General features: G+C 42.5%; 1 protein-coding gene across 1 annotated transcript; it reads left to right on the forward strand.

Moving 5' to 3' along the window:
• Positions 1 to 1,350: 1,350 nt before the first annotated feature.
• On the forward strand, positions 1,351 to 22,822 carry adam19b (ADAM metallopeptidase domain 19b). The gene is made up of 23 exons (XM_076102853.1): positions 1,351 to 2,175; positions 2,441 to 2,553; positions 2,661 to 2,731; positions 13,215 to 13,293; positions 13,524 to 13,600; positions 15,142 to 15,343; positions 15,454 to 15,519; positions 15,958 to 16,029; positions 16,138 to 16,304; positions 16,529 to 16,613; positions 16,909 to 17,048; positions 17,195 to 17,372; positions 17,457 to 17,546; positions 17,764 to 17,959; positions 18,957 to 19,065; positions 19,185 to 19,401; positions 19,632 to 19,709; positions 20,249 to 20,357; positions 20,450 to 20,579; positions 20,711 to 20,792; positions 20,894 to 21,256; positions 21,343 to 21,440; positions 21,516 to 22,822. Exons 1-23 carry the CDS (start codon positions 2,052 to 2,054, stop codon positions 21,520 to 21,522), a joined length of 2,853 nt encoding a protein of 950 aa, XP_075958968.1. The 5' UTR covers positions 1,351 to 2,051; the 3' UTR covers positions 21,523 to 22,822.
• Positions 22,823 to 27,636: the final 4,814 nt, after the last annotated feature.

The following is a 27,636-nucleotide window of genomic DNA, read 5'->3' on the forward strand; positions in this document are numbered from 1 at the left end:
AGAGCATATCTGAGCCAGGAATGAGCAGAGTGGAGCACGAACCAATACCTTGGCAGGACCGAGTGGCCTTGTCTTGCAGCCAGGACGCCATTTAGAGATGTGAATGGATTTGGCGGCCTGCACTGTCACCAGTGCTAAGAATACCTCACACACCCTGCTGCGTACACGCCAGCCCTCTGACATGTGCTCTGTGGCATATTTATCATTGCACTTATAAATGACCCGGTCAGTATGAATGGCTGCTGGATTCCTGGAATGGTAGAAGCCAACTGTATTTTGATACTGCGTAGTAGGCTCGATTACAGTATTTTTGGTCTCCTGACCTTGTTTTTAAAAAAGAAAATCGTGTAGCTTCTCTACTGTACTTTATGTAACCAGGATCCAACTCTCAGTTCTTCAGCATTTGGGATCAAATGATTTCTCTAAAGCCCATTTGTTTTAATAAGACCTCTATAATAACTTCGTGAACAATTACACACTGCACTTAAATGAACTACGGTGTACAAAAACAGGTTCTGATTGCAGAAGTTGCTCTTTTCTTAAAGAAATTCTTACTGAATGCTTAGATCAGTTCACTTGGACCAGTGCCAACACGTGACTCGACATACGACCTTATAGTACAGAAGGTATCTAAGTAACCAGAACATGTTGAGGCAAGTGGTGTGGTTATTTAAAGACGGCATGTGTTTACTTGCAGGGCCTGAAGTTAATCCTGGTTGGGAAAGAAAAAAAAACGAGGGAAAAAGTCGACACAACCTCAATAAAACTGTCCTTAAATAGCTCTTTGAAAAATATTTCCTGTACTTGGTTGTGATTCGTCACGTAGCCCCTGAGAAGTAAGCTGCTTTTACATCGTAGTGTTCAGACTGCAATTAAGAGCAAACGAGTGGAAACAAAATGTGCATGTAGGCCAAGGAGACGGCATCGCCCACTTGTTGAAAAGAACCACAGAACAAACTGATGCCAACATGGCTGCAGAGCCACTAACGAACAGCTGAGTAAAATCCATTGTGCTGTAATGCAATCGATTCAGCTAACTCAAAAGGTTATTTACCCGTTTGTAAGTGTTTTCACTTGTTAAGAAACCCTTCCAAATACTTCAGGCAATTTAAGTGGTGTGACTACAAGGCATATTACATCAGTTGGGATAATAACCATTTTGGAATAATGCGTGAACACTCCCAATTCAGAATAAAAGGAAGTTTTACTGTTTTTCTCATTCTGCCAACGTTGGGTGAATGCAGCATTATAATAATGAATTCTGATAATTAATAATGTACTCGATTCCACACAAAAAAGTTGGTTTAATTGTCATACTACTCCGGTGGTGAGAATGGTTGTATAATGTCTTCAGTGGTCTGAGAAGATAACTGAAGATGCGGTGATGTCCTCAGGGTTATCTCCACTCGAAACATACTGTAATGACTAAAAGTGGAGATATTTCGGTCTTTTCTTTTCTTTTTTAATCTGTCTCTTGTGAGTCCACCAACTTAATCGAAGTATGATAATAAATTGCTAGGATACCCCTTTAAGAAATGGTGATGAAAAAATGCAGATAGTCCTTAAACAACCCCTTCAATTATGAAACTCGTTGCACAATCGTTTAATGATGCTTGCTTTTATCATTATTATAGATTAAGAATGAAAAAATATACACACAAATATTAATTGCGTTTTTTTCCTTTTCTAATGCCTAAGATTAAGCTAAAAAAAGTGGTCCACATTGTTCCCCATTTCTTCCATCAGGATGTCAGTGTCGCTCACTCGTACCTTTTTCATCATATCCCTCCTTATCTTGCCTCACCTCAGCCCGCGAGCACACTGTCCCTCTCCGCGTGCGTGCGTGCGTGCGTGTGTGTGTGAGTAATAATGATGAAGGGGAGTGGTTGAGAACGAGAGAGAGATGAGCGCCCCGCGGACTCCGCAGGCATCTCGTTCAGACGAGCAGCAGCGGCGGCGTCCTCTCAATCTGGTCTGAGACACCCGAGGCTCGTTAACCGCACATGTATGTCTCAGTGTAGCAGATTCATCGGGAGCCGCTTGCTGTTAGAATGCGTCCAGGAGCGCGTCGTCCTCCTGCCGATGCCGTGCAGCCCTCTCTGTGCCTGTGCCTCCTAGTTCTCCTCCACTGTGCCGAGGCTGCTGCTGCTCTGTCTGAAGGCGCTGTTTACAACGGTGAGTCTGATTGTTTCCCCGAATTTGTAGCCTGCATGTCTCGGGGGAAACTAGATCGACATTGCGTTGGAATGTATTTCCAGTTTCAAAATGCAACGTGCTTGTTGGGCATGCGTAATTATCTCTGTTAAAAGTGAATCATCCAATGCTTAAGTGAAAAAAAAAAAAAAAATCAATTTAAGGTAATTTCAGTGCATATGCTGCAGACCACCCACAACATGGTCATTTGAAATGTTTCCTCCTTTTTTTTTCTGTTTTTCATCAGGAGAAAATAAGCAGGGTTCCCTGAGGAGCATCCTTGATCACGTACAGAGTTATGAGATTACTTATCCCACATGGCTGCATCCTTACAGACACAGGAGGTCTGCTGGCAAAGAGGTGAATCTGTAATAATAAAAAAGAAAACTGATTTAAAAAAAAATCTTATGTAATGTAAGTACGCTTTTTTTTGACCACTTCCTGCAATCTCTTTTTTCCCCCTCCAGCATCCTGCAGAGGCTCAGGTTCTGATCTCAGCCGAGGGCCGGGAGCTCAAACTGCACCTGGAGAGAAATGAGTGAGTGATTTAAGTGCTCCTTTGTGTTTCATACGAAGGATTTAAGTAGTAATGTCTCTGGTAACGTTCGGTGCAGTTGAGCGCTCCCAGGAGCAGGTACCAAAATGAGACAAAAAGCCTCCAAAAAACGAATTCAAATAGTCGCCTCTATCAACCTGTTTGCATGTGACTGAATGAAGTGTTTGAGAATCTCCAACACTGAGCTTGTGTACAGTCTTCTTAGACGCCCCCAAAGACGGGCCGACTGGCCCCGTGTATTTGACCAGATGTTAGCTGTCACAGAGTACATTTATAAGGTCAGTGGCCTTGTGGGTGCAGAGAGGGGGATGAAGGGAGGAAAGGAGGATGATGGTTTTTTTTTGATGACAGAGGGCTGACACCCGATCCTTGTGCCTTGGGCAAACAGGAAGTAAGACTTCTGCGTCTGCATCTGACATCCTGTAATCTGATGGAGCGGTTCCTGTCCAGCCACAATGGGATGGTCATAGGAAGTATCTATCTCGTTTAATGGACGGCATGGCCGCTGGGTGGGACGGCGGGGAGAACTGGAGCAGTGGCGACGTCTGTGATGACTACAGAGCTGTGGTTTTATCCCTTTTGGATTTGAGCCAGCACACAAGTGAAAAGGAAAGCTTTTAAGAACATTAGAAATGGAGTCCATTTTTTTTTTTTTACCATCAACTGTATTCTCTGTCTGTCACTCATTCACTCACAGGCACACTAACAAACCATGACTCCACTGTGTCTGACTAAACGTCCCCTGAGGGATTTGCCCCCCTGCTCTCCCTCTCCAGCAGGTGGTCACACTGTCAGATTTCCTCCTGGGCAAGGAATTTTAATCAATCACACACTGTGTGTGTGGGGTTAAGAGAGGGACAGAGACGAGGGAAGTCGAAGTTGGTTTGAGATAGATTTGATGAAACTTTTTCGGGTTCCTCAACACGAAATAGAGATGGTGTTAAGGTGTTAACTGATATCAATATTTGTAGATCGTTCTAAGAAAGATGAAACACGGTGCAGTAGAAAAAAATCCAATTAATTTCAGTAGTAAGCGAGACAAATGTATTTTAAAACTGTTTTGTGCAACTTCTCAACGGTTTCCTGAAACAGGAAAGCTGAATTGCTTCACCCGTGACAATCACTTCTACACTTCCGTAGAATAGGAGTGAGGTGATGTGAAAAGTCCCTTTTTATTTGTCATGTGCACCACAATTACAGTGAAGCAGTCATTGGCAGTGACATTTTTGTCCTCAGGCTCCCTCCAACAGTGCTCATACAAAATGTATAAAGAGAAAATCACAATCAATCAAGTACAAATGAGAATATAAGACATAATGCAATAGTGTAGTAGTTAAAGTATTGGAATAAAATATATTAAATAGAATGAAATATGATATAACATATAGTACTGTGGTAGACTGTTGTAAAAAAAAACAAAGGAAAATAATTGGAGAAATAAAACTGTTAATTGTCATAAAGCACAAAAATAGTTAGGAATTAATAGTTTCATATGAAAGAAACACATTTCCATTTCCTTGACATTGATCCTTTAATGCACTGTGTCTGAGAGCTTTATTGATGTATAAAAAAAGTCATCTAAATACTCTATTGTGCTTCATTCACTTAAGCAAGTACTTGTATGTTTTTATGCCACAATTCACTTCGGGACTGTACGAAAGTCAGTATTGGGGGAAGAGGGGGTCATGAAAGGGGGGAGGGGTCATGTGTTTTCTTTCTCTTTTTCTAAAGGGAGGGTAGTCTGCATTTATTTAGAAGTGCAGGTCTTTCAACATCTTTACCAGATTTATATTTTATGTCAGCCTTCCCTTGAACTGCACAAAGCTGTCGGCTGTGCTAGTTCATTCATTCAGTCACTGACAGAGCGGTTAAGTTCGGTAGCTTTTTGCCTCAGAAATGTAGTGGCTGTAATGTTTGGTCAACAAAATGTGCAATTTGGTGGATATTATGAAAATGACTGTTCCACTAACATACAAAGTGTTTAACTGTACACCCTTTTCAATTGGGTAACGTATCTTAAGTTTATATGAGTCGGGACTTTAATTAAAGATTTTAGAAACTCTTTGGAGGGCCTTTCTTTTTTTTAAACATCGAACTATGAAGTTCAGCCCCCCTCCCCACCCCAATCATTTTCACACGGCCCCTCACAAAACATAGTTTCACAGCTTGCAAAGAAAGAGTCTCTCTTTGAGGACACATTATAAACTCTGAGGTTTACCATTTCACCCCGCCACCAGCCAGTGTTTCCCCTCTCTCCGAGACTAAACAGCAAATCCCAGACTGGGTTACTGTTTTTTTTTTTTTTTTTTAATGTATCCTCTGTTGACCTAATGTGGAGAAGAAGAAGAAGACAGCAGTTTGTGTCACTGAAGATCGATGTCTGATTATGGAGAGAAGCCAGAGAAAATGCTGCCAGTGTCCGTCTCTTGTGTCCTGGCTACTCCCTCTTGTCCTCATTGCCCCTGCAACTGTAACTCTGACAGTCAGCAGATAAGGGAGAACCCAACCCAGCTGTGAGATGGTCTTGATCTTGTCTTTCTGTTTACTCTCCTGCATTTTACATCCATTTTTTATTTTTTTTTTGCTCTCTCCCTTTTAATTCCAGTCCACCTCAAGTACTCTTCACTTAATGTATCACTTAATCAAAAGCTGGAGAAAGACATAGCCCTGAATGTTTGTGGGCATCAGTACTCCCAGTGGAGCACAGACTCCATTTATGTCCTCCCCAGCCATTCTTGTCAACGTGTGTGCGTGTGGGTCTCTTTTTTTTGTGGTCTGTATGAGCATCGCTGTGTGTGTCTGCCTGAGCTTTTATCTTAATGAAAGGCTAAGGTGCTCCCGTAGAGGGTTGATTTGGTTAAGAGCCAGGCAGCGGCCAGTCTGCTGACTCAGGAGTGCAGGAAACAGTGAGTGAGAAGGGGAGGGGACGGTGTAAGAAAATGATGGACCGGAGTAGAAGGGTTGAGGTGAGAGAAGTCATGGAAAGAGGAAAGTGGCGACGGTCGGGGTCAGTTTGGGTGTGAGTAATGTGCGTTTGGTTCAGATATGAATCGTGTGGATGCTCTTGCTTCCTCCTCCGCATGACTTTCCTCTGTTCTTCTGTTTAATGCCCTTCCTGCACACCCTAAAATGCATGAACCTGAATTGAGCACCCCCTTGTGAAATGCGCACATCATTGTTCCCACCTCGTCCACACCTCGTACGTTTTCCACTGTCCACTCTCAAAGCGAGCACCCCATTCTTTCTCATTTCTTTCCTCGCCTCGTCAGATATTCCCTAGGGCTCTAGTGCAAATATGCATCTCCCACACGCTCGCCGCGGTCAGGGTTTGGGAGACTGAGGCCACACGCAGACAGACGACACACATACAAACACACTTGTACACACACATGGCAGCAGCAGCCCAAAGGAACACAAACAAGGTTGGAAGCTCAGACCTGATGGATCACAGGTCTGGGGAGCAGAGAGCAGGGATGCATTCGCCTTGTCCTTGTTTCTATGTTTAGTCTCACAGTGGCTCGGTCCCATCTGCTTTGATGTCTTAATGTAGGCCAGTGTGTTAGCCTGTGTGTTAGGGAAACACTCGCACACACACACAAAGGGCTTCACACCACAGTACATTGGCCTCCCTGTGCAATAAAAGCCTCTTCATCATCCGTTGCAGAGTGGTACTTTGACTTTGCGTCAGCTTTCTCCCTCCCTCCCTCCACCCGCGTGCGGTGATGTCATCTGATCCTATGAGAGAATGCGACCCACTGACCCTAATGCATTACCCCACGTCCACTTCTCCCCCCCAACCCCTCACTATCTTCCAAGTACATTAGCATTACTCCCCCACCCCTTCTCTCCCCTCATGAGGCTGAACCAAGCCTTTGTCTCAGCCTCAGACAGTCCTGATTCAGCCAGTATTGAGCTCCTCAATCACAGCATCTGTCTGGACACTGGACTAAGTCCAAACTCTGTGGCGCTCTCCCACCATCGCACACAGATGTTTGCAGTCTTGATTTGAAAGCTCTCACAGCATTTCACAGAATGCAATTAGACTCAAGGGTTGACTCTTTTTGTCGAGAGTTAGATGGGACAGACTTCTAAGTCTGTACGGTAAATACGAAACTACAGCCAGCAGCAGCTTAGCTTAGCATTAAGACTGGAAACAGGGGAACTCAGCCAACTCCTCCTAACAGCACCTCTAAAGCTGATTAACACCATATATTGTTTGTTTAATCCGTGAAAACACCAAAGTCTAAAAACAATTAAAGCTGCGAGCAGCATTGATCGGGCCCTCGCAACTTCACGCACGTCGAGGGTACTAGCAGGACTCTGGCCATGCATTTCTGTGACCGTCATACACTGCGTGCACGAGTGAGATATTTCCTGCGTAGACCAGCAGCGTAGCAAGATCATGTTGCCAGGTCTTAAGCCTCAAATGTTTTGAGTGTACCTCCAATACAATCATAAATGTAAGCCTTTAAAGATCATTAAGAAAATGAATGTGTGTGAATGTGCTTCAGTGTTTGTAACATAACAGACTGTCAGTTTACTGGGATGGGGTTCAACTCCCTGCAGTGTCCTGCTGATTGTATTTGGACTTACATGAAAGTTAACAAAACAGTAGTGCCATTTGCTGTTACTTGAACACTTTAATTTAACACTGTTTTCATTTTAAGTTCTTCTGTAACTTTAGATTGTAGTGTGAAGCATTCATTGTAACATTTTACCTGATTGTCATGAAGAAGCTCTGGACAGATCATTTATACTAATGCCCACGGATATGGTTTGAGATTCCACTGTTATCTAACTTTTGCTCTCCAAGCATCTTAGTTTGCACATATTTAGATCAGAGAAGTCTTTTTCTCATGGTGTGCCCACAAACCCTTTCAATAAGTTCAGTGTTTGGGCCGCTGTAATTATAGAATCCTGCTTACGTCCGTGCTTATCAGTAGGTGGCGCTATGACTATGAGTTAATATTGGCATGCAGAAGTCCTAAAGCCATAACAGTCAACAAGCATGTCAAGTTTGGGACAGTTTTGACAAAGTACAGTCGAGTTACAACAGCTTGATGGATGATGGCGAACCATGTAAAATGGCCATCACACCATATCCACGTCGTTGGATGAAACCTAAAGCTTTTAGTAACTTTTAATCACTAAGGTCTTTAGATTGTTCTGACCAAATTCTAAGCTGATCGGATTAATTCCCTAGGAGGAGTTCGTAGTACAGCACCTGGAAATGGAAGAAAAACACGAGAAATTCATACAAAATTCAAAATGGCTGACTTCCGTTTGGGTTTAGAGCATAGTCCCAAGAGACTTTATTTTAAATCCACATGTGATACATGTGCCTACCAAATTTTGTAAATCTATGTGAAACGTACAGCGAGGGCTGCTTCGTCGAAATTTTGTAGGGGGCGCTATTGAGCCGATTTGCCACTCTGAACCAATAAAATCATATTATATAACTACATTTTGGGCTTTAAATGTGTATGCCAAGTTTGCTTATGTTTCGAGCATTTCTAGCCTCTCAAAAACACCTTAATTTTTCATGGGGAAGAATGCGTTGCCACGGCAACAGCTTTTCACGAAACAACAAGCTTTGAGTAACTTTTCATCACAAAGGTCTTTAGACTGTACCGACCAAATTTGAAGTTGATCTGATTACTTCCCTAGGAGGAGTTCGTTAAAGTGCAGCACCTGGAAATGACAAAAACGACACTAGAAATTCATATCAAATTCAAAATGGCTGACTTCCGGTTGGGTTTAGAGCATGGCCCCAAGAGACTTTTATTTAAGTCCGTATGTGATACATGTTCCTACCAAATCTCATACATCTAGGTCAAACATACTGCGAGGGCTGCTTCGTCGAAATTTTGTAGGGGGCGCTATTGAGCCGATTTGCCACTCTGAACCAATAAAATCATATTATATAACTACATTTTGGCCTTTAAATCTGGTCACCAAGTTTGCTTATGTTTCAAGCATTTTTAGCCTCTCAAAATTACCTTCGTTTTTCACGGCGAAGACTGCGTCGCCATGGCAACGGCGTTGGACGAAACATCAAAAGCTTCATGAACTGGTATTATGAACTTCTTACATTTGTGTGGAAGTAATTTGATGTTGATTTGATTTACCTACTAAGAGAAACAAGCCAAAGTATAAAGACTTTAACTTCCTGTTACCAGTAGGTGGCGCTATGACTATGATTCAAAATTGGCCTGCAGATGTCTTCAGGCCTGGAGTCTAATCAAACATGTGAAATCTGGTAAAGATTTGATGATGTGGAGTTGAGTTACATCAGTTTATTCGTTCATGGCGAAGGATCGAAATTCGCCAAGCCGCCACGTCGCCGCCCTTCAACAACTTCTTACAATCTTCACAATGAAGCATTATCAAGGTCTTAAGACTGTTCTGACAACATTTTAGAGGGATCTGATTAATCTGTGAGGAGCAGGATGTCAAAGTACACAACTTACAACTTCCAGTTGCCACTAGGTGGCACTATTACTATGATTCTAAATTATCATATAGATGTGTTCCGGGTCAGGATGTTATGACATATGAGAGATTTGGAGCAGATTAGACAATGTATGGCCAAGTTACAACAACTTCCTGTTTCGCGTCAAATGGTGTTTTTTTGACGCCACGCCACGGACACATAGTTCGATAACTTTTTGATCTTTGAGTAACTTTTCACTGCCAAGGTCTCAAGAGTATACTGACCAAATCTGAAGTCAATTAAATTTCTAGGAGGAGTTCGTTAAAGTACGACGCCTTGAAACGGTCCAAAAACGTCATAAAAGTCAAAATGGCCGACTTCCTGTTTGGTTTAGAGAAAAATTCCAAGAGGATTTTTTGTACGTCCCATCACGATCCACATACCTACCAAATTTCATACAGCTAGGTGAAACCCGGTGTTGGGGCTACTCAATAGGGGGCGCTATCGAGCCAATATTTAATACCGCAGCTGGACACCCCAATCAGACTGCAATTTTCGCAAATTATGGCTTGCGTGCCAAATTTCGAAAAATTTCCATTATCCCAAGCACCTCCTTTTTGCGACGAAACAGGTACGATAATAATAATAATAAACAATCGAAAAACAATAGGTCCTCCGCTCCGACTACGTCGGTGCTCGGGCCCTAATAATTTGTGGGTTAAAGGGGGTTATATGACAGACTATTTCTTAGCCAGGCGCAGTGACTTCTTGGAGCTGGTTGCCAGCAGCGTCACTGTGACAGCAAGATCCTCGGAGGTCACTGCACCCGGCCAAGAAGTAGTCCTCTGTGTAACCCGCGTAAAACCGAATTATAGGCTTTGTTAAATCTCTGTTTTTGTACGGGGAAGCAAATGAGATAAAGGGTGTTACTCAGTGAGCTTCAGAGATGCTGCTAGACAGATTTCGTTATCATTTGCTCGAGGCAGGATATCTGCTTCCCCTTGTTCAAAGTCTTTCTGCTAAGCTAGCTGACTGTCGCTTCATATTTCTCCTACAGATGTGAAAGTGATATCAGTTGTCTCAACCAACTCACAGCTAGCAAGCAAATATGTGAATTATTCATTTTAGACTTGGCAGGTAATGGTTAAAATTGGTGAAAACTCAGACGACAACCAGACACCCTAAAGAAAGCAAGAGCAACAAAAAAAGCTTTCTCAAGGAGAGCAACAAGAAACAGCAAAACAATAAGTACAATTAGTACAATAATACAGCAACAATATCCACTATTCGGTACATTTAGCCATGCAAGTGACACGAAGCAACAACTAAGCAAGCAACTAAGACAACCATTTTTTGACTCATACACGCATGCAGAGCAGCAATAAGATATTGAGCAGGAAGGTTGATCTTGATCAAATGTTAAAAGATGCATTATGTCACTTTTTCATGTCAAAACAAGCTTTTCTCCACTGTCACTGATCAATACTGCTCCTATTCTTACATACATTTTGTAGCAATGAACTAATGACATCATGCTTAACTGCATGTGCATTGCAGTTGTCCTCATATTTTTATCGCACCGTTAACTCCATTTACCTGAACTATACTCTTTTTCTTTTTACTACTGGAGACACTGGTTAGTCAAATTGAAACTACGCAGTTTAACTGCACCTGCAAGTTATTTTGGGTGGTTCCTGTGGTCGTGTCTGCTGGATGACAGATGCATTGTTTCAGCTTTCAGTTCTTTACGGTTTAAATAAACCACCAGTTGGCACAAGTTCAGTGGCTATGGCATTAAAAAGTCATGTCAAAGGAGTTATTTTCACTGCCTAAACAGAGAAGGCATTAACTCTATTTAACCTTCCACAGAAGAGACAGTAGCCTTTCATCAGCATTTTAGTAATGGGGGAAAAAGACAAAACTAAGCTGGCATTAGGTTTTCAGTAGTGACAGTGGCTTTGTTAATAGCCTGTTGTGTCTATATGTCACATAGCGGCATGTTATACAGTCTATGGGTGTACTCAGCTGCTGACTGGCATGGGAGAATCAGAGAGAATGGAGGAGAGAGAGTCATTATGCGTCTCCTCATGGAAGAAGGGAGCCTTCCTGTATATAGCAGCCGGGTAAAGCTCAATCAATCATCAGCCACTCTGCCATTAATTCTGCCTTTTTAAAGCGACAGAGAGGGTTACACAGACGAGAGGAGTGCATGATGGGAATATTCGGGGAGTTGAAGAAGCAGGAAAACTTGAGGAAGGCCAGATATAAATGCGGTTAGAAGGTCAAATCACAATACGGGGGGTTACCCAGTTTAGGGTGAGTCAGCCGGATGCATTACCGCTGACTGATCATTTTTCAGTCTCCCAACCCCAGGGTGGTAATCTGTTAAAGGATGAAGCAGACGTTTTCTGTCTTTGTATTGCTCTGTGGCTGATTGCATCAACAGGCTGTCATTGTTTCAAGTGGCTTGTCTCCTTCGGGGCATCTGACGGAAGAGAACAGAAAAATTCCCATCTTCCCTTCATTTGTCTTCATCATCCTTTAAAGGAATGGTTTGACATTTTGGAAAACACACTTATACTTGCTTCCTTGCCGAGAGTTAGATAAGACGATCGATACCTCTCTCATGTCTGTGTGCTGAATATGAAGCTACAGCAGCTGATTAGCCTAGCTTAGCATAAAGACTTGAAACAGGGGGAAAGAGTTAGCCTGGCTCTTTACAACAATAAAAAAAAATCCAGCAATCACCCCTTAGGCTCATTAATTAACACATTATATATAATTTCTTTAATACGTACAAAAAGTTGCAGAGTCACTGAAACCAGAGCCAGGCTTGATGTTTCCCCCAGTCTTTATGCTAAGCTAAGCTAGCCAGCTCCTGGCTGATGCCTTATATTTAATGGACAGATATGAGAGTGGATAGATCTTCTCATCTAACTCTCTGCAAAAAAAAAAGAGAATTAGCACTTTTCCCAAAATGTTGAACTATTAATTTAACTTTACCCCACTGATTTTCACTAATTCTATCTGGCAAATATGAAAAAGGAATAACAGAATACATAGCTATACCCTGAGGTGAAGCCACAAGCTAAAATGGAAAATAGGTGGAGATACATGATGAGTGGGACATCTTGGGGTCTGTCTGTGTTTATTTGAGACTTAAGTCAAGTCCAGTCTTTCGATCAGCACCAGTAGATACTTGTAGGTTTCCCTAGAGCTTGATTCCATTGCCGTTACAGGCTGTTTGATGCATCCGAGTTTGACCGTAGGGGGAGATTTAGCGATACGGAGCAAAAGAAAACCAGCTGTGAGTCAGGCAGAGTTTATGAATGAAAACAGGAAGAATGGATTGAGACGGAGCTGGAAGGAGAAAGACAGGAAAACAAGCATCTGTACGAGATGTAAATATTGGGCCGGTAGGTTGACAGAAGTTTGACAGAAACGGCCCGAGTCTGAAGACACTCACTCAATCACATACACAGATGGAGAGTAAGAGGAATGTAATGTTTCTCTCGGTATGTGTATGTTTCCCTGATTTATCAGCCTCTCCTGCACAGTCTGTATTGTATACTAATGGAGAAATTCCAGTAATGGAGAAAAGAAAAAGAGGACTTTTGTAAATAATAGCCCTGTCAAACCAATGCATACCACCAAATATACTCTCAGCATCGGGAAGTTACCATCTCTTACTTGAGCAATACTTTTACAGAAAGTAAAAAGGGTAATTTGTGAAAGGTACATATGGATTTTGTTCCAGTCCCAAAACTTTTCCACTTTATTCCTCGTATGTCTGCGAGGATCTTTGTCTAAATCTTTAAAGCGGTCTGGTTTTGTCTCCGTCAGAGTGAATGTTTTATGAGCTGTGGGATGCTGGAGAGAATCTGTCCTCTTCTATCTCCTCTGTTTGCCCCAGCTTTTACTCACTTTTCACCATTGTTCCACCATATTGCTGCTGTTTCAGGAGATTGAACGTTAGACGCTACATATATTCTCTTGCAAATTGCCTCTGAGTTGTGTGCCATCTTCCACCAGGCAGCTGTTGGCCCCTGGATATCAGGAAATATGGTACACTCCCGATGGAGCCCGCAGGTCCTCCTCTCCTGCCAGCACTGTAAGTCTACGAGACAGTTTGATGCTCTTAAAATGCAGTGGGGAGCTGTAGGTGATCATAGAAGAGAAATGGATACAAATGCAGTTTATCAAATCCTATGGCAGGAGAATAACGAGCGTTATGGTCATAAAATATTACATTTTATGCTTACATAACAAGGTCTTCTGGTTGGATGACCGTCTCTCTTATCACTGTGCGTGTGTTGAGCTTTAATTGTTTTTGTGTTGCAGGGACACTGTTTCTACCATGGGGAGGTTCTGGGCATGAAAGGCTCAAGTGTTGCTGTGAGCACATGCTCAGGACTCAGGTAAGTGAAACTCCACCACGGGCTGTTTTCATAAAGTTTTCAAATATTTCGAGTTGGTCCCAATGGTGAAAGACATTTCTGAGAATTCTAAGAAGTGTCCCATAAGACTAAATCCCTCTAAAAGTAAAAAGCTGTTCTTTAAGACAGCTCCAAGAGTTAAGAGCAGGGAAGAGCACTCTCTGTAGCTTCAGCGTTACTTCAGCAAAGGATTACAGAGCCGCAAGAAACGGAGCCAAGAGGAAAGTTTTCCCAATACGCATAAACCCGGAGTTAGTGCTGCAGAATAAATCATGGAGGGAAGGTATTTGTGATTGATCTTACTAACGATGTGTTGGCAGAGCTCGCTCAATGAATGGAAGCTTTTAGCTCCATTAATGCTAATTTTACTGCCTCAGTTCTTTTCATTTTGGGCCAGCAAAACACAATTAATGGATACATTGTAATTTTCTTACTATTTTCTAAGTCATTGATAAAATACTTGTCTACATAACACACACAAATGCTGATTAGCTAATTAGAAACTCTTTCTTCATAAGAAATCTAGCTGATAATCCCCTTCCCCGGTTACATAAACCAGGTTTCTCCTAAACACAACCTTTAAGAAATCAGGTTATTGCCATATTAAGATCAGTACAAAAAAATGCATATATCAGACTCTTTCCCTAAGCTGGGAATCCTAGCTATGAATTTTTGAGAGCAAGTTAAGAGCTCTCGGAAAGAATCCTCAGATTGTTTGTGAACAGGATTTTGTAGATGAAAAGAACCAAAGCCTGCACATCGGTCCAGCCTGTGATCAAGCCATGGCTGAGTAGATAAGGTAACAGGAAACAGTTATGTCCAGTAGGTTAGTAGGTCATTGCCCCGTGAGCTGGTTCATCGAGTACAGCTCAGAATGGAGATCCTGTGATTTCTGCTGGTGTCGATCCAAGGCAGCTGAGCCTTCCGGCTAGAAACACCGGCATCAGTGGAGGAACTGGAAAGCACTGACAGAAATCGTAGCCCCATGTGTGTTTCCATGGGTTCAGTGCTCTGCATCTGGAGGACGACTGAATGAATACGTCTTCCTACTAATGTAGATTCTCTGGAGAAATGCAAACGCAGCATAGAGGGACACTGACATGTGGGCGTCTGACCTCTCCAGATGTTTGCTACAGCTGCTTGACCTGCTGCTGCGTGCATGTTCGCGTGTTTGTGAATAGACATCTGTGTTTATGAGGGGTTTTGTGAAGAAGCCAAAATATTGTGTACTGCTCTGTCTGCCCCAGCTGATTTTCATTTATAAACAGCTGTAAATAGCTTTAGACACTTCGCTCTGCTCCACCCATCCGTAAAAACCACCACAGCCAAATAAAAAGAATCCCAATGAAGGATAGCTGTTGGAAATTTCATTTAATCTGATGTTTTTAAGATTTATTTACAATATTTGCTATAGATTTACCAGTATGCCACAGTGTGCAAACACACAGACAGGCTCATCGATCCACATTGATTTCCTCGAGCTGTGATTGGATGGAACCATCAGCAGTGTCTTGTTTCCCCAGGGGACTGATTTCTCTGAACACAAGCGTCAGCTACCTGATAGAGCCTCTTCCCGTTTCCACGGGTGCACAGCAGCACGCCGTGTTCAGAGCCGAGAGTCTCCGCCTTCCCGGAGGTAGCTGCCTGCATCACCGTGGCAACGGGGAGCAGGAGGAGGGGCTCGACGACTTCATCCACGGAATGATGTCATCGCGGAGTGCGAGGGTGAGTTGGGACAGGACAATGGACAAAATCACCTGCAACCCACAATCCTTTGCAGGTTTTACACAAAATCATGACAATATTGTCACCACATATTCTGCACCTGTTTTCAGGAGAAAAGGGACCTGAGCCAGAATATGAAGTACGTGGAGCTGCTGATAGTGGCAGACAAGGCTGAGGTGAGGACGCGGTTGTGGATTTGGCCACATTTTAACTAGACGGGAAATAAAAATGATGACAGCATTACATGTGGGAGGACGGGTATCATGAGATCATGATAGCAACACGCTGTAGATAGGTGTGAATCTAAGTGTGAATGGTTGTCTGTCTCTATATGACTCAGCCCTGTGGCGTACCCCGCCTCTCGCCCAATGTCAGCTGTGAAGCTGTTATGAGCTATTTAAATGCAGCATAAAATGTATATTTCAGTATTATAAATTTATACTTAAATATAGAATATGTCAGTAAATTGCACCATCACTATTTAGAGCAAGTTATGGTAAATATAAAGATCTGAATCATATCCTGTTTGTCGTCTCAAGTCCCCTTTTGAGGTTTAGCAAGAAATGTGTGTGTGTGTCTATTTCTGTGTACTATGTGGTTTATGTCGTTTGCAGTTTGAGAAGCATGGGAGTAGTCTCCAGAAGACCAAACTGAAATTACTGGAGGCGGCCAACTTGGTTGACAAGGTAGCGTCTGATGCAGAACATGAAACCCACAATCAAGACTCATCAGATTCATCTCACCCATATTGAGTAGTGATAAGTCAAATTCTCTGTGACGTTTCACACCCGCAGTACTACAAGGCCTTGAGCATCCGTGTGGCGTTGATCGGTCTGGAGGTGTGGAACAGCCATGACATGATCAACGTTTCAGACAACCCTCACAGCACCCTGGCAGCATTCCTGTCCTGGAGAGGAAAACAGCTCCGCACGCTCCCCAACGACAACGCTCAGCTCATCACGTGAGTGTTTCTCTCTCCCACTAATCTTCCCATTTGTCATTCTGCACCCTCTCCAACGCTAGTGTCCCACCTATCTCCTCTTAGCCTCCTGTCCCGTGGGGGGGGGGGGGGGGGGGGTCTCTCAATTGATTCTATCTTGTGTGAGACAATAACTATCACCAGTTGTATCCCTGTGGGCCGTTGTCCAGCTGGAACTAATCACCAGTGGCGTTTTGTGTCTCCAGGGGGAAGGGCTTCCAAGGCACCACCATCGGGCTGGCACCTCTCAAAGCCATGTGCTCCGACTACCAGTCCGGTGGAGTGAACACGGTGAGAGACAAGAGTCTAAACAAACATTAATCCAGATGGGGTGGCTGCAACTCAGGTGGTACAATGGTTAAGACAGTAATCGTAGGGTTGGTAGTTTGATCTCCAGCTCCTCCTGTCCGTGTGTTGACGTAGATTTGAGCAAGACGCAAATCCCAGATTGTGAGCCGAATGTACTTGTGGGGAAAACATTTAAAAACCAAAAGTGTATCCCAGATTAATATAGCGTAATACTCTAGTATGTTATGTACGTTTTCTACAGATCTTTAAGTAATCTGTTACCCTTCTTTTTGAATAGGACCACTCGGAGTCAGCTGTGGGTGTGGCTGCCACCATGGCACATGAGATGGGCCACAACTTCGGCATGAGCCACGACAGTGCAGGCTGCTGCCAGGCGAAGCCCGAAGACGGAGGTTGTATCATGGCTGCTGCTACTGGGTACGATACGCAGGTGTCCTACAGCCAAACGAATGGCCGCTATTAAACTAATATGGAAGAGAAAAACTGAAGATTTGAAAGATGACATTTGATTACAATAAAGTTTGCATAATGTGTTTGTGTGCGTCTTCCTTGTCACGAACCAGGCATCCATTTCCACGTGTGTTCAATGGTTGCAACCTGAAGGAGCTGAAGAGCTACCTGAGCTCTGGAGGAGGGAAGTGTCTCTTCAACCTGCCAAACACCAGATCCATGTATGGAGGGCAGCGCTGTGGCAACGGTTACCTGGAGGATGGAGAAGAATGTGACTGTGGAGAAGAAGAGGTGTGTTGTGTCTCTTGAATGTTGCCATACATATTTTCCCTGTATGTTTTTACCAGGACTCCTGACTCTACACTCTTTGTGCAGGAGTGTAAAAGTCCCTGCTGTAACGCCAACAACTGCACTCTGAAAGCTGGAGCTGAGTGCGCCCATGGCATCTGCTGTCATGACTGCAAGGTACTAACATTCATCTAACATTCACGGTCATCTAAATCTGATGATCGTCCCATGATGGATGTGTCCCCTGATGGATGTGTCCCCTAGGCTGATTCTCACTATGTGAAGAACATTTTAGCAATTGAGTTATAGCTCTAATTCTGTCTTCATATCTCTTGTCGTCGTCCTCTTCAGTGTGTTTCCTAACCATTCTTCCTTCTTATTCGTCTCTGTCCAGTTGAAAAGCCCAGGTGTGCTGTGCCGCGCTCCCTCTGGCTCGTGTGACCTGCCAGAGTACTGCGATGGGAAGGAGGAGTCTTGTCCTGCTAATTTCTATTTGGTGGACGGTACGTCGTGTGTAGACGGGCAGGCCTACTGTTACACCGGCATGTGTCTGACCCTGGAGCAGCAGTGTCACTCCCTCTGGGGACAAGGTGGGTAAACTGAATGCTTATAATCTATTATTCTTTTGTCCCAAAAGGGGGTATGTCTAGTTTGATCACATGCAGCGTGTAGTGACTTTAACAAATATCCATTTTAAAGCCACTGGAGGGCGAACGGGAGAACTTGTTCGGACGCGTGTTCCACAAACATTTCAATGTCCAATGCGCTGTCTTTCTTTAGATCCGTTGATCCTTTTATTCAAATACATATTGGCACCGTAACAGAATACAGGATACTTTAGAGGATAGTATAAGCCCTTGAAACTAGCTCACGTGCCGGCTGACACGCTACCTTGACACGACACCTTGACACGGTCAAAAACTGTTAGCTTCCCGTCCACACACACACCTGATCCTCATTACCAGGCACTTACATATATGCACATTTAGGTTAAGGTGCCACCCACTGTTCAATGTCAGGACTGCATGTGTACACACCCCATGTTTCCCTCAAAGACATAAGAAAACAACAAAACCACATTATGGCTCCAACACAGCGTATACAGCATTGTAAATGTAGCATATTTCATACATGCGTATGCACTCAGTTTCCACTTTATTGGGTACACCTGGCGAAAACTAATGCAGTCTAATTGCAAATTAAGACGAATTATTGATGCAATATTCTAGAAAATACGCATTATCAGTTTCAGTTTAAATGTCACTAATGTACATGCACAACATTTTAGCCATCAAACAATCTCATATTTGATATGCTGGGTAGAGTTAGAGAAGACGCCTCAGTGGGTCACAGGATTAGGGGTTGTTATTGGACAGTGTCCATATTCACGTTATGACAGAGCCTCCCTGGAGAGCCTTTGTAGTACCACAGGAGCCACACTGAACAGTAAGGGATGCCATCTGGTCTCCATCAGGTGGTCACATTACACACTGTGCAGACATTTACTGCATGTGTGTGTTATTTTGTGTGTGTGTGTGTGCAGACTTATTCATGTGTTTCTGTGCACTTTCTCTCCTCCGACCACAGATGGCCGCCCGGCCCCTGACCTGTGTTTTCAGAAGGTAAATGAAGCTGGGGACATGTACGGGAACTGTGGCAAAGATCTGTTTGGGAAGTACAGGAGCTGTAAGGAAAGGTGAAGATCTCAACGATTTGGTTCATGCACTTCATCTATCACATTTTAGTTCCTCTACATTTCCTGAGAATGACCAGTCTCACCAAACTGATGATAACCTTTTTTATTGTCTCTGCCAGGGATGCTCAATGTGGGAAAATCCAGTGTTTAACCTCAGCCTCCAAGCCCATTGAGAACAGCGCTGTGCGCATTGAAACCACCGTCAGCGTGGGCAACACGAAGATCCAGTGTATGGGAACACACGTGTACAAGCCTGGGCAGGGGGACGAGGAGGGGCAGGGTGACACTCTGGACCCGGGCCTGGTCATGACGGGCACCAAGTGTGGTGTTGACTCAGTGAGATTTAATAAATGGAATTTATTGTTGTGGCAGAGAGCATGCTTTAGATCTCTGTTTGAGATGTTGGTTTGTCTATTACCTGCCAGAAAGCCACATTTAATTGTTGTTATTTACTAACTTTGTGGCTCCAGTCTTTGTGATGTTCATAAAGAAAAACTGTACCCCTTATAGGAACTACTCTTTAACCCCTTCACTGACTCTCATCCTCGCACCACTCCTTTCAACAGATTTGCTTTAATGGAGAATGCCGCAATGCATCTTTCCTCAGAGCTGATGAGTGCAATGCCAAGTGCCATGGACACGGGGTAGGTTTCTGTGCGTGTGTGTGTGTGTGTGTGTGTGTGTGAGGAAGGATGCTGGGAGGATTAATTTCCAAAGAGTGCTGGAAGATGTGGCTGCCAGCCCACTAATATAAAAAAGCTTTGCAGTCGTGCAAGAAGTATTTCGATCTTTTACTTAATCAAAGTAGCAATATATGAAAGTAAAAATACCCCAGTACAAGTAAAAGTCATGCATTCTAAATCTTGCTCAAAGTAAAAGTACAGAAGTATTATCAGAAAAAAATATGTAAAGTAACTTGAATAAAAAGGACATTATTTTTCTCTCAAATGCAGAGAAGTAGACGTATGAAGTAGCAGAAAATGCAAGTCAAGAACAATTAAATTTATTTATACCTAAATGCTCTTAGTCACCACTGAACCTTGGACTTTTTTTTCCACTCAAAATGATTTTGACGTACCTCTCTAGTGTACTTAAGTGTCGTTCATTTCTAAACCTGCATGTCAATGTAATTAATAAAACATTTGTTCTTGTAATTTGAATGTGTAATGTGTTCCTTCGCCAGCTGTGCAACAACAATCATAACTGCCACTGTGACGCAGGCTGGGCTCCTCCTCTGTGTGACCAGAAGGGGTCAGGTGGGAGTGTAAACAGTGGACCTGTCATCAGCCACAGTGAGACACTTTTTTCATATACTGACAGTTTAGAATATGTCTTTGAAATGATGTAATTTTCTGACTATTGTCTAATGTTCTATTGCCAACAGGCAATCTCCTCCCAGTCCTGGTGGTCCTTCCCCTGGTTCTCTTTGTGTTTTTGTCTGCTTTTGGACTCTGGTGCTGCTACAGACATAAACTCCACCCACTGAAAACCTCTGCTCCACCTCCAGTGTCAAGGTATGGTATTCTGGAGGGTAAAATACCAATCCTCCACATTATAGTGAAGAGCAGTTTGCTGACAATTTACTTTCTATGTTGTGTGGATGTGAAAATACTACAAACACAAATATTTGTGTTTTCACCCTCAGTTGTTCAGTCCCGGTCGAGGGCCATGTGAGCGGTCACGCAAACCCGATATTCTTGCTTAAAAAACAAGACTCAGACCACCTGGTAAAGAAGCCCACTATGACCCAGACAATACTGCCATTCTCTATTGTTTGTGAATATTAGAGGAAACCCCTGAACTTTGTTATGGTTGCTTTCTTCCCCAGGGGAAGCCCTCTCTTCGTCCGAGCCCAGCTTGCTCAACTCGGTCCAGGCATGCTATCGTGCGTCCGGCAGTGAAGCCTCCTCCCGTCCCTGCGTATGCTGCAGTGCAGAAAGACCAAACACCTCAGCCCCAGATCCAGCCTGTAGACAGACAATACTCTCCTCAGGGTTACACTCCACCTTCGGTTAAATCGGCTCAGCTCACTGAGCAACGACGAAACCAGGCCCCTCCACCACCTTCAGGACGCCCACCTTTACCTTTCCTGGACGCCAAAACCCACCCACAGCAGTCAGTAGTACCCAAGCCCCGACCAGAACCCCCAAACAGACCTCCACCACCTTGTCCTGTCAACAGACTATCAGGGGTGAGTAGGTTTGTATGTGTTTGAATAAAACCAATTTTGTTCTAGTTTACTGGGTGTGAAATGTCTGATTTGTTATTTGGATGCAGGAACAGCAACAAACGAAAGGCCTGCAGGTGACCAGTAACGCCCTGCAAAGAGGGAAAGCTGCGTTGGCTCCATCTGCTGGACAGAAAATGCCAAACAGGTAATTTATCTGGTTCCGTTTTCGAATGTAAATCTGTACAAACTCCTTGTTAACTTCTCTTTTTTTATCTTATAGAAACTAAGAGCTCAGGGAGACGTTGGAGTTCACCACTTACATCCAACAATGGACTGGCGCAAACTGTCTTTTTGAATATTAGCGGCTGACAAGGACACTGTAGGATATGTTGCATACTTGACACTGAGTGGTTTACAGTGCACTTACACTTGTGTATTGAGGGAAAATGCTAGAATCACAGTAAGTCATAGTATATATATCACAATGAGTACATTTTAAGTCTTAAATCTTTTAAGATTTATGCTTAATATGTGTTTTGTAAATTAGCGCTATGTGTCTGCTTTCACAACTTGAAACAGCAAACGCTGTGAATTTAAGAACTTTTTATTATTTTCCCAAAAGTTAATGGGAATGTGAAGTTGTTCCACGTGTGCAGCAGTGTTGAAAAACTGTTCCAGGAGTATTTATTTGCAAAGGGAAATTCATGTTTACAACGTAGCATAATGTACTAGACATGGTGTCTCTTTAAGAGCATCAGCTGTAAAGGGAGATCTTATATTAAGAAAAGATGCCAATATTGAAGTGCTTAGCCTTCTTATGTGTGAATAAGAATGGGATTTTAACTGGACTAAATGGGACCAGTGAAAGGCCTACATGCATGCTGTAATGTACGCTTACGATGAGAGAGATATATCTGACATGTAGCAGGGAATGTTAGGGTTTTGTCTGTTTGTTATTAGTTTTCTTTTAGTGGTTTTATACTGTTGTCTTGCACTTTGAGCAATCATTTTAGTGTCAAATACTCAAAAAAGCCTGCAGAAGGTGAGTATTTGATGAAGATTTTTGGTGATGCATCACTTTAAGGTGATTTGAACCCACACTGTTTCTTAGTTATGTCACTTACTATCAGCGATGAATTCCTCTTTGTCCATGGCAACATTTCAAATCATTTCACATTGATTAAAAAAAAAGAAATGTCACCATAGTTTTATTTACATGTGTCAGTTAAACATCAAAATTTCACCATCAATTTGAATCATTTTGCATGTTCGTCCGACAATGTTACTGAAACTGTTCAGTGGGAGTTCCCTAATGACCAAAATGCTCTAAAGTTACTCCTCTATCTGAGAAGACTAAGTTAAATGTTCCATGCTGTGTTACAGTGATACCTTTGTAATTAATGTGAGGTACTGTTAAAAACTGTGGGGGGGGGGGGGTGACCTGGTTTTATCTGTAATATGTAAAAACAGTCTGTCAGCTGCCATGTTTTACCTTCTTATCAGATCTATGCAAACCCTGGCACTGTGCAACACTGTGTCTTCAACTTGAATTCAAATAAACACATGGGAAAATGTTGTAAAAAAAAATGTGATACATTTTAACCGGTTTTGTTTTGTCAATGCTTGTAAGCTTGTTCATACCTCGATTTAAACGCTGGCGGATTAGTGCATGAATAACATTGGAATTGTTACACCTTTCAATATAGCTGCAAGCAGCAATTCATGCACACACGTACAATGACTTTAACATACAGGGCTCTTTTGGAGAACACTTTATAGATACAGTATGTTCTACTTCTGACAAATCTTACACAGCCAAAAGATCTGCTGCTGCTCGTCACAGGTCTGTACGAATGTTAAACTAGTGTTTGACAGTACAGTTAAAAAGTGAAAAATTAAGCCTGTGTCTTGCACTATAGTACGTTTTTTATTTTCTCTGCTCTATAGTTTCTGCTAACATGCTTGGTTAAAATAGGTCAATTGTTTGACCATAATAATTCCTGAACAGCTGAATATTGCATGGACTTTGTGGTTTCTGGATAATATATTGGGAGAAAAAAAACAACGTTTTTTATTTTGAGTTAAATGTAATTCACATCCTGGCCACTTGGGAGCAGCGCAACAACCTGGAAGCACAACATGGACTCATCACATCATCATGTTGATATGGCGAACATGCGAGCAAACTGTTGCTGATGTTCACCTGCAGTCTATGACACGAGGCAGAAGCAGAGCGGCATTGACATCCATTTGGAGTCGTGTTTTTGGCCACCTGAAGAATGTAAGTCTATCAGTCACTCGACGTTTAGTTCTGTTTCAGTGTCCACCAACTACTGACCCTTTAGCTGCTAAATGGTGACGCACTGTTCACCTGCTTGTTGTGAACTTTGTCCTGTCTGCTGGTTGGTGCCAGATAACAGGTGATGTGCAGTGGGTTTATCACAGCTTTTCCACTTAGACGGCAACCTTAAGACTGATCCAAATAACTAGTTGGCACAAACTAAAATAATGAGCTAATATATGTTAAAACGGTCTGTAAAGCTGAAGGCAACAGCAGAGTTGGGGGTAACTAGTTCTCTTTGGGACATTTATTTACCAAATAAAAGTGGTACATTCAAATCACTTCCTTGTTTATTTGTGGTTGTTTAGGAGGCCTTTGATGTCACAGCGCATTTCCTCTGCTTATTAAACGATCGATTATCAATCGATAGTGTATAGTATGTGTAAATGACATCCCCTCTTAGCGCTGTTGGAAATGCCGAAAGGTGCCTGCCCTTTACATCTCCACATCCTTCACTGAGATGAAAGCTCTCTGATTTATTCTAATCAAAAGGCTGCTAAATACCAAGGCCAGACCCCCTGAACCAACCTTCCTCCAACACAAAAACAGCCACACACACACACTTTTATGGTTGACTTTGCAGACTGCAGAGCCAGGTGATCGTCCAAAGGGAGGGGAAGGTAGCTGTGACTCTGGCTACATCCACACCGATACGTTTTCGTTGAAAACCGGGGGTTTTAAACAAAAACACCAATCTCAGTCCATACTAGCACGACTGGAAATGCAGGTGCCAGTGTAAACAGGTAGATTTGTTGCTAAATTACAAAAAATACGTTTTATAGTACTGTTTAAAAATAAAAGGTCGGGCTTGATACTTCCTCTATAAACTCAAACGGAGACATTTCGTGGAAAGTTTTAGAAGTTTTATTTTTCAAACTTAGTTGCAAGGCTACGGGTCTTGCTCTGTCTCTCTCTCACATCAAATTTACTTTAAAATGAACACCTAGAAATCAAAGTTTACTAGATTATCGGTCAATAAATGTGGTAAACACACGTCTCACTCGTTTCTCCTCGGTTTTGTTATTGTCTGTTCTCACACTCGTAGGCGTAGCTCTGCTGGTGGCTGTAGTACTGGAGAGCCCCCTCATTGTTCATCAGTTATGTGATCGGACGCTGCAGCCGATCGGACTGATCTGATTTTTTTCAACATGTAAACAGTGAAGACAGATCGCAGATTAAACTCTAGTTTATATTTGATTAGTTTTCTGATTCACCGTCTGGTTTAAATATATGTTCATTGTAGACTGAACAACAAAAGGACCACAAACAACTTTCTTCATTTATTAGAAAGATTTGTCTTTTCATGATCTGATATTTCCCTCAATAACTTTTATTATGGATACAATTAAAGTCAGAGAGAACTTTTCACATAATTGATCATCATTTCCATTCAGTCACGTGAGGCTGATCATTCCTGAGTGTCTGGTTTGTCATTTAAATTTAACCTGAAACATGGAGCCTAATTAATTAATTCCAGTGTTCAAGAGAAACCATAATCATATTCTGGGTTGTTTAATAATGATCACAATCACAATTTCAAAACGTGCAGAGGCAAATAAATCAGAAATAAGTAAAACGCATTCCGCCGGTAGAAATCGATCCTGCGTTTATAAACAGAACACAGTTTGTTAAAGAGGTAACAGGCTACAGAGAGAACACACCTCTACTCTGACAGTGATGATTACTGTGTCTTTATTAGTTATTAGTTACTATCTTATCTGTCTTAAGTACAGAGATGATTACTGTGTCTATTTGTTTTTAGTATTATTAGTTACTATTATTAAGTGCAGTGATGTGTACAGACACAAACTTATCAAAAGTCTCTCCAGCTGTTAAAGCTGACTGACAGCTGATCACAGCTGTGATCATCAGCACCGTCATCAGAAACAGACGTCGCTTCACGTGATGCAACTGAGGAAAGGACGTCTCATGTCTCTTAAAAAATATTTCCTCGTTTCCTCTTTCCTCGCATGGTTTCCTTGCGTCTCTCCATGTATCCCTGGTGGGAGGGACTAAGACGCAAGGAAAGGATGCAAGTGAGGGAGATGGGGATGCAATTAAGAGACTTGGAATGTACCCTACGTCATCGATTCCAAACTTATGCAATTCGGCCTGTCCAACTACGAGGTTTTCAAACTTATCCATCCTTGGGAGCGTTTTAAACATATCCGTTTTCGGTGCTCTAAAACTCCACATAGGCTCCACACAGCCTGGTGTGGACGCTCAGTGTAAACGTAGCAAAAGATATGCGTTTTAAAATGGAAACGTAGTAGTGTGGACATGGCCCCAGTGGGAGACGTGGGATTGGCAGGCAAAGGTTTTAGCAAGTGGCTTAATTGCAGCCAGCCTCTCCTGCTGAGTATAATTAGTGTTAGCTGGCATGTCACTTCCTGTGAAATTTCATTTATTAGAGATGACGATTGGCTGAGAGAGATAAAACACAGGGGTGACACCCCCGCCTGCCCTCACAGTGGGAGGGGAGCACAGCCAGGAGGGCAGTGAGGAGAGGATCTCACCCGCTGAAAGCTCCCCTGCTTTGTATAATGACCTAATTAAGCCTGACTTGTTTTTCCACTTGTAATGTTGATTACCACACTCGTTTCTTCACCAATTTTCTCTCAATCAGTCCCTCCTTTCTTCTAAGATTTATTTTTATCCTGAGCTTCATCATCGGTCTCTTCCTTATGACTTTTTTACAAGTAGACTTTTTATTGGAGATGCTAAATATTCTGCAGAAAAAAACATTTACCAATACCAACTAAGAGCAAACATCAGCTGATGCATCAATGTATATGCATCTTAGCAGTACTATGCCTTACTACTACTTCTTCCAGGGGGTTTAAGAATAAACATCTACATACTGATACAATGTAGAATATTGTGTTCCAACTATATAATTAGTTAGTTAGTTTGCGAGGACCTGCAACTTGCCCACAGAAAGTCGTTAGTCGCACTTTGACCTAACGAGGTCCAGCTGTGAAAATGCCTTGTCACCCTGCACACCTGCATTCTGCTGATTACACTCAAGTTGTATCCGGGCAGAGCTGTGCTTCACTCACAAAACTACACAGAGGCTGTGGCTGAAATCAGTCCCTATTCGCAGGACCATGTTAACTTTCTATAAATGCACCGATTATTTGTGAGTTCTATGGGTAAAATAGTGGAGGAAATAGTGAATTAGGGATTTCAGACACTGCCAGTGTGATACATTTGTAAATGTTCCTGTCCTCACCGGTGCAACTGAACTAACAGGAAAGCGTGAGGGAGCTGTCTGTCAGGCGGTCATGGTCGAATTTGACACAATAACCGAAAACAGTTGGGATCCTAGCAGGCAATTTTGCCTTTAAAAGACGTAGACCTGACGTCTAGGCTATAAGATGGATACATTTGAGCTGTCAGTGAAAGTTTAGTAGACATCTAACCATAAACCAACTTGCCCCGATACAGATTGTTTTGTTTATTAGCATTCCAGCATAGCTGGGAGATAGATTCATTTTAAGTCATGGTTTAGGACGATGTTTAAAAAATGGATATAACATGGAACTTGGTAAAAGTTAATAATTACTTTGTCGTTTGTCAGCCAAATTTGTTTTAAATTGGGGGAAAAAAAAAACAATTCAAATTGTAAATGGCATGTGATGTGAAAAAATCGCAGGGGTTTCATTTTTAAGCGATATCGTCCAGCCCGAAACTCCAGTGATTTTTTTTTTTCCGGAAACTTCCAAGTGCCTTCAGAAAACAACCCTGTTTTATCTTAAACTTGTGGCCAACTGCGCAATACATTGTTGGAGTTTTTCCTGTATCCTTGGGCACCCAACTCAACTCCTGTTTCCAGGATAATTCAAACGCTTGCTTGCACTGCAGCTCATCACTTTTTCTCCTGCCATCTTCTTGTGAGTGCACAATCGGTGCTGCAGGTGAAACTCTCAACAGAGAGTCATCATCTCCAGAAAGAAATTTCTCCTCGCAGCTGCACGAAAATACAATTAATTAAATGTGGCAAGACAGCTAGAGAAACAAGATTTAAAGCAAGATTAAACCTACAAGAGACCCAATTGCT

The sequence above is a fragment of the Anarhichas minor genome, unplaced genomic scaffold (genome assembly GCF_050575085.1).
Source record: "Anarhichas minor isolate MPS153535 unplaced genomic scaffold, ASM5057508v1 ptg000028l, whole genome shotgun sequence".
Classification (NCBI taxonomy): Eukaryota; Metazoa; Chordata; class Actinopteri; order Perciformes; family Anarhichadidae; genus Anarhichas; species Anarhichas minor.